General features: G+C 31.5%; 1 protein-coding gene across 1 annotated transcript; it reads left to right on the top strand.

The window, feature by feature from the left end:
• The first annotated feature begins 1,943 nt into the window (after positions 1-1,943).
• Positions 1,944-7,795, top strand: LOC101413996 (olfactory receptor 4P4-like). Its single transcript, XM_023591372.2, has 3 exons — positions 1,944-2,081; positions 2,256-2,420; positions 5,330-7,795. Exons 2-3 carry the CDS (start codon positions 2,335-2,337, stop codon positions 6,306-6,308), a joined length of 1,065 nt encoding a protein of 354 aa, XP_023447140.2. The 5' UTR covers positions 1,944-2,081; positions 2,256-2,334; the 3' UTR covers positions 6,309-7,795.
• Positions 7,796-8,011: the final 216 nt, after the last annotated feature.

Genomic DNA, 8,011 nt, shown 5'->3' with positions numbered 1-8,011 from the left:
AGAAGGAAATAATGAAACTATTATTAGAAACTTGAGGAAAGGCAATCTTGTTCTAAAAGAGAATGTGGCAAAATTGACTCTGATGTTAGATGGAAGGCAGAATTTGAATGATTTTATTTTGCATATGGAAAGAATATATATTTTTTGGGTTTCCAGAGTGTGATAGTTTGAATTTATGAATCCCCAAAAGCTAAAGATTGTTTTACAATAATCTACAATAATGAGTGTAAGATCCATTTGCATGGATTATGTCGGTGGGGTGTGATTCATGTTGACTCTCTGCCCTCTTACTAAGGCTGATATAAAGGGAGACACAGAGAGGCAGAAACAGAAAAAGGGAGCTGCCACATTCAATTCTGCCACGTGAGAGAGAAGACTGAAGGAAAACAGAAACCCCTGAGAGGTTCAAAGAGTTAAGTTTCAGAAAGAGAAAAGCCCTATGACTGGTTGCACACAGCTGAGCACCATGATATGGTAGATTCTGGAAGGGAAGGCAGAGACCTCCACAGAGAGCAGTGGCTCTCTTGCATCTCCACATGGCAATGACACCAGTATCAACATTAGCTGACATTGGTGAGAAAACATTTCTGCTGACACCTCTATTTGGACTTTCATGACCTTGGAAATATAAGTTTTTATCCCAAATAAATCCCCATTACAAAAGCAAGCAGAATTCTTGTACTTTGCATTGATATCAATTTGGCAAACTAAAAGGCCACCCTATTATTAACACCATGCATTGGTGTGGAATATTTGTAACAACTGAAGAAAGCTCATTTTTAAAATATTTGTACTATTAACTATAGTCCATGCTTTAACTTAGGGTTCACTGGTTGCCTAGTACAGTTCCACATTGACAAAAAAGCATGATATTGGAGGACTCCTACTTCCTGATGTGAAGACTTATTACACAGCCATAGTAATCAAAATGGATAGAACCTCATGGTAAATACAGTAAAAACCATGCTGAATTTTGATTGCTGATTTCCTCTGATAATTTCATTATGGTCTAATTTTAATGACATATTGTTTTCAGACCTGAAATGCATATGGAGAAATATATTTACTCTTTTTCCTTTTTGTCTCCCATTCCTCAAACCATCTATTCCAGAAATGTTAATCCTAGCAACAAATAACCTATTCTCAGTCATGATCTTGCAGGTGTCTGATTTTATTGATCTATCTCTTTCTAACACATCTAGATTACTCTTATAAAGATCAATATTTTCACTGTATTTCCTGTAGTTTGTGCTCTTTGTTATTCTTCATCTCAAATTCTCCTGGAAGCTAACCTGACACTGCTTATCTTTCCTCCTATTCTTGAGAAAGTTATGTAAGCACAGAGTCATCAGAGTTTCCAGAACTGCTACGTGTCTGATGATACATTTTGGAGCCTCCAGAGAAACAGTGCCTGAGACAGGCAAATTCAAAATTGTTAAATAAATGCCCAGAGGTACTAGAGACCTTAATGTGCACAGTAGTTTAGGTACATTTGGTGAGACTATGTTTGATTGCCTTAGGGAAAATAATTTCTAAGGATTTTCAAAACTAATGATACTTTCATTATCACATAAGGTCATATTCTCCAATTCCAAACTAATTTCCTTAATTAATTAATAGGCATAAAACAGATGACTCCTAGGACTTAAATACTGTGTTAGTTTATCCAGGAATTTCAAAATCCTTCCTGTTTATTTTTATTCTGAATTGTATTACAGGTATTAAAACTGCATTCAAAGCCCCAAGTGCTCTTCCGCAGAATAAAGATTTATTTCTGGTTGCTTCTCTGGTAGGTTTAGCGGATATTTAAAATCCACTCCAAATGCAAACCCATAGATAGTTCTATACATTTTGAGATGTCCAAATATTTTTGAGAATTAACCTAGCTTTGTTTAAATTACTGCTTTGTATTTTCTCTTCATTTTCTTCAGATTCTATTTTTGAAAAAGAATTAGCAGAATTCTCTGGGAGAATTCTTCCAGATGCAGCCTAAATCTAAGCTGAAATTCATTCAGAGTTGGTGGTCAGTGAATTACCCTTGCCACCTTGGCTTGGATAAAGTCCATCTACCATGCATTAAGGTGATTATATACTACTTACATTTTATTATGGGACTGTAATTTCTCTTACAGAATAAGATATTTTGATTACCATGAAAATATTTACTACACTCTAGTTTAATTGTATTTTATTTACAGGTGGAATTCTAGTTGAAAGTGTAGAGTTAAAATTAACAAAATCTTAATTGTTTGCAGTGAATTTCATTGTGTCCCATTCTGGTGCCTATGTATCTTCCTCTATAATCCTTTCAATGAATGGTCCCATTCATGTCAAATGTCAACAATAAAGAAGAATTTCCTACCTTTCCAACAACCTGAAATCCTAAAATTTGAAAAAAAGTTTCATCTGTTTCATCTAAGGTAAGTTTATAACATGGTACAGAAGCTTCTGAGAGGGTATTTTATCTAAGAACTTCTCTTCTCTTTATGCTGTAGCTTACACAAAGGGAAATGCAGAATATTTATTCAATCTAACAAAGAAATATAGTAATTATTTCACTATGTTTTTATAAATAAAGTTTAAGCTAATGATTAATGTTAAGAATTGCCATAAATAGTCAATTTATCATCAGAAAAACTCTTTTCATTGTTTATCAAATTTGAAGTTTAGCTGATCTCCTTCATATCTATATTTTGCCTTTCTATTTGTTGTTATTTCTTTATTGAAGCTCTCTGTATATGTGTGCATCGCTGTTTCAGTAGTTGCTAAATCTTGCTCAATAAAGAAGGAAAGTAAAATACAAATGGACTGTGTGTCATGAGCCATGTATGACTATGTGGGTATTTCATAGTACCTAATATATTCCTTAAGATATTTTTCAACTATGTAACAAATTCTAACTTGTAAAGCTGATGAAAATGAGGCTTGAGGAGATTAACCAATAAGCTCAACGCTCACAACTGTTCAGATTCAATCCTTAACCTTTCTACTTGTCTGTCACGCCATTGTTTTAACCACTTACACCCTTTTCGGCTATGTCCTTCAATTATTTACAACTGTAATACTTGCATAACAGTTTTCTTTTTTTTTACTGTGTCTATGGTCAATAGTTTTTTGTTTCAGTGTCAGTAATTCTTGTCATCTAAATCTTTTTGAGTTTCCCTTTACCTCTGTCCCTCGCAGTGATTGTAATATCACATTCCCTAAGAATTTAGTATGGGATTTTAGCACCATTCATGGATAAAACACTTACGTGATCTAGAGAACATGGAAGAACTTTGACCTAATAAATGTACGTAGGCAAAACTAAAGTACAATTATGATAAATAGTTTACAGTCAGAGAATTCGGAACCACATATTTATGTTAACTGCAATATATACCTTTGCATAAATATTCAGGAAGGCAGGCTGAGTGATCTGGTAAGTGGTCAACTTCTAAAATCTTTTCTACTGAGATCAATATTTATAAGACTTCCCCCCAGACCTATCTCATAATACACTCCCTATCATTTCATGCATGAGATGTAGCAATAAACTGAATGAGAATCATGATAGATGATTTCTAATATCCACAGTATATTGTTTACTGATTCTGAAAAATTACTGAGATTTGTGTGATCTGACTATTATTGAAAATCGTAGGCTGGAATTAAGTAATATCCAGTTTAAGTTGTTCACCAACATATTTACATAATAATTATCATTAAATCATTTATTTTAGTTGAATGAATGTATTTGACAACTAATATCACACCATTTCATAAGCAAAACATGTATATCAGTTATCATTAAATCATTTATTTTAGTTGAATGAATGTATTTGACAACTACTATCACACCATTTCATAAGCAAAACATGTATATCAGTTGTAATGATTAAAAGGAAGGTTATTGAATTATCCTTTGATTATACAATAATGTTTAAATGCAGTTAACTGCTAAACTTTCTATGCTTGATAATTTCTCAACCCTTTTTTAAAAATGAGGATACTAAACCCTCATTTCCTAAGAGGAAATCAATGAGAAGTTCTCATTAACGAAATTAGGATTAAATAATAATTTAAAATTCTCATAAAGGGACAACTTTTTAAAATGTCTTATCTGTTATTTATTTCATGCCTAGTATCAATCTAAAGACACCAAGGTTGAATTTGTGAAGCAATGAATGTGAGGATTTTCAAATAAACTTACTACAAAATTATTCTCTGTTTAAAAAGTAGACATCCAGAGTTTCCAGTAAAGGCTGTCACTTTGGATTTAGACTAAGGTAGACAATGTTTTGTACCCTTTGCAACACCACTGGGAGGCTGAGAATTCCTCAATACTGGGTAAAATAGCTCATGCTACTGCTTTCTCCCTATTCTATATTCTCTTTTTCCAAAAGAAAATAATCACTTACTATTTCATCCATTTATTAGTGCAGCATTTAACTTCTGAGTATGAGCAGACCAAAAAGTTTTTACAGTTGCATTGTGTCATCTGTTTTAATGAAATTTATTTTGTGTTAACCAGAATGTATATAAAATTTCTAACAAAAGCTATAAAATATATATAATTAACATAGACATGGGCAATTCATGAGTTATATATCTCCTTTACAAATTGTCATCACAAACTTAAATGAAAGCATATCCTAAAATACAACATAAAAAATAGTGTAAAAGAATGAAGTTGTAGTTCATTTTTCAGAACTTTAATCATGAATTTACAACCATTTGTTTTAGTGTATAATTTTCAACTATTCTTAGTTATTCAGTATATGTGAAATTTCATTGTTTCTGCATGTTAAATGGCAATATTTTCCCACAAACCAAAAAAACAATAAGCTCTACAAAATTAAAGTTCACAGATTTAATTTGGTGTGCTTCAAATATTTTATTTAGTGCAGTCAGTAACAATTCCAGAAAATTGAAAGAGGTCCCCCATTCATGTTGAAAGAAGACATTTGACTCCACGGCTGGGAGAAGGTCAAATATTTAAAATATGCAACAGAAAGTATTATTTTAATTGTGGAAATTAACCTTTCACTGTTATCTAAAAAATATGACTAAGAGAAATAAAATAAAATGTTTTTTTAATCATCAAACTAACTTAAAAATATTATCTATTCACTACTGAAATAACTGAAAAATGCATTATAATTCTTTTATAAAATATTTCATGTAAGACTTTAAAATTAAGACACATCATAAAAAAGAAAAAGTGACAAGTCTGTGAACAAATATATTTAATATTAATATTCTATACATAAATTTTCATTTTTGATAAATTTTCTATTAACATGATATATTGATATTTTTCATCATACACATTTTTTTTTCTTTTCAGGCTCTCAACTTACCTCTGCAAAATATATACTAAACTGAAATACATGGAAAGTCATAGAAATATCTCCAAATTCATTCTTTTGGGACTTTCTTATGATCAGAACATACAAATGTTTTGCTTTGTGCTCTTTTTATTCTGTTATGTTTCCATATTAGTAGGAAACTTCCTGATCCTTGTCTCCATTCGATGCAGCTCCCTTTTTTACCAACCTATGTACTATTTCCTTGGTCATTTATCCTGTATGGACATCTGCTATACCTCTAGTGTTACACCCAAACTGATCAGTGACTTGTTAGTGGGGACAAAAACCATCTCCTATGGAAACTGCATGTTGCAGGTCTTGGCCATGCACTTCTTTGGAGGTATTGAGGTCTTCATTATTGCTGCCATGGCCTTTGATCGCTATGTTGCCATCTGCAAACCTCTGCACTACATGATTATCATGAACAGAACAAAATGCAACCTTCTAATTCTAGCTGCATGGGTGGGAGGTTTTGTCCATTCCTTTCCTCAATTTTTTCTGGCAATGCAGTTGCCTTTCTGTGGTCCAAATGAAATTGATCACTATTTCTGTGATATCTTTCCATTGATAAAAATTGCCTGTACTGATACCTACATCACTGGTGTTCTAGTGGTTGCAAATTCAGGTATCATTGCCTTGGTAACCTTTGTTGTCTTATTTGTTTCTTATGTCATTATATTATTCACTTTAAGAAATCACTCAGCTGAAGGAATTCGCAAAGCCATGTCTACCTGTGGGTCTCATATCTCAGTGGTTGTCTTATTTTTTGGGCCTTCAATCTTTGTCTACCTTCGACCACCTAACACTTATCCTGAGGATAAAATATTTGCACTATTTTACACCATCATTGCACCTATGTTCAATCCCCTAATCTATACTCTCAGAAATACAGAGATGAAAAATGCTATGAGAAAAGTTTGGTGCCAAACATTATTTTTGAAGGAAGCACACAATTAAATTATAAAGCTGGAAACTTTCCCAAAGAGTAAATATTTTATTCCTCTCATGAATGCAATAGGTGAAGGTGATAGGACTTAGAGTTTTAAAATAACATTTATTCAAAGATTAATGGTACCATACCAACATAATATTGATGCATAATTAATTTTGATATTGAGATGGAGTAAGTAGGACTACCTGAACAAAAATCATCTTTATCAAAGCAATGAAGATGATGTTTTCTTGAGCAGTGAATTTTAATGAAAAAATTTTAATGACAATTTTATTTAAAATGTTTGTACAAGTAGGACATATTGTGACATATTCTGCAGTAATGAGATGACAAAATCTATTATTTAAATAATCATTTTAATGTTCATAGATTTTTACCTATATAACATCTAGTGGCATTCAAAATTGGTTCTGCAATGTAGAAACTAGTACAGTAAAATACAATTAAAGGCAGTTTCTGGAGGTAAACTCTTCTGAATTTTTGTTAAAAAATAATAATTAGTAAATACAGAACAAAAATACTGTATCAGAAAGTTGAAAACATGTTCTATATATTGACCAATATTGAAAATCATTTTTCATAAACTTTAACAAAATGAATTATATGATGCATGCATTGAAGCATTCCATCTTCATTAAAATTGGCAATTAAATGTCTGCTCATTAGATCCAGAATCTGAGACTTTCATATTACTATGGTAAAAAATAAAGAAAACACAAAAAGGCCGTCATCTAAACAAAAAAATAAAAAATACTTAGAAGCACAAAAAACAAAAAACGGGACACAACAGATAAAGCAAATCTACCTGAACTGTTATGGAGAAGCAAATTCTTAGAAAGATTTCCTAGAGAAAGAAGAAAAAAATGATGAAATATAAATTTTTGAAGTATGGGAATTGAACCCAGGATCTTGTACATGTGAAGCAGGCACTAACCACTCAGTTAAATCCATTAGGTCTCAATGGGAGTTATTTTTTTTTCCATTTATTTGTTTGTTTTGCCTTGTTTTTTGGTGGCACTGTATATTGAACCCAGGACTTCGCACATGCGCAGCAGGCATCAAACATTTGAAGTACATTCTCTCCCAATAATATAACTCAAGAAGCAGAATACAAATCATAAGGAAGAAAAGCCTGAATAAGAAGACTATTTGAAAAAGAAGATAATTAAACTACAGAAAGCATCATATTGTGCATTTGCATTTTAAGAGTTGCAATCATTCTGAAGATACTGTACGAAGAAGGATACATAAGAAAAAAAATAAGAGCAGCATTTATAGTCAGAAGGAATTGGAAATGTTATTAATTTGTAAAGATACTAACAAAGGATCAAAATTATTTCCATATTAAATTTCTCTTTGGAAAAAACATAAGAAAGTATGGCAAAGTGTAAACATTTGAGAGAATGGTTTAGAACATGAAACATTTTATTAGCACACTATATGTATTTCATTGTTCAGAAGAAAGTAAAATAAAACATTCATATTGATTAAGCTCATGGTGTAAACAATGCGTGTCCTTCTTTAAAAATATATTTTCTAAAAATTATTCAATTAAAAATAAATAAATAAAAAGTGTTCAATTATATTATCTCCTCCTCTCTTAATTTGACTGTCTACACTATTCTCACAAATGAGGAACATTTCCAGTATCATTAACAATCATGCATTAATAATGAAAAATGAGATGTCTGTAAGGAAATATTCTTTA

The sequence above is a fragment of the Dasypus novemcinctus genome, chromosome 10 (genome assembly GCF_030445035.2).
Source record: "Dasypus novemcinctus isolate mDasNov1 chromosome 10, mDasNov1.1.hap2, whole genome shotgun sequence".
NCBI lineage: Eukaryota > Metazoa > Chordata > Mammalia > Cingulata > Dasypodidae > Dasypus > Dasypus novemcinctus.
The sequence above is the reverse complement of the archived record's forward strand: the minus strand, read 5'-3'. Positions and strand labels throughout refer to the sequence as shown.

Bases quoted from the DNA above. Each gene is read 5' to 3' on its own strand.
- LOC101413996 (XM_023591372.2), top strand. From the start codon at position 2,335: ATGTCAACAATAAAGAAGAATTTCCTACCTTTCCAACAACCTGAAATC. The intron at 2,421-5,329 runs GTAAGTTTATAA...TTTTCTTTTCAG, and splicing joins TTTCATCTGTTTCATCTAAG to GCTCTCAACTTACCTCTGCA.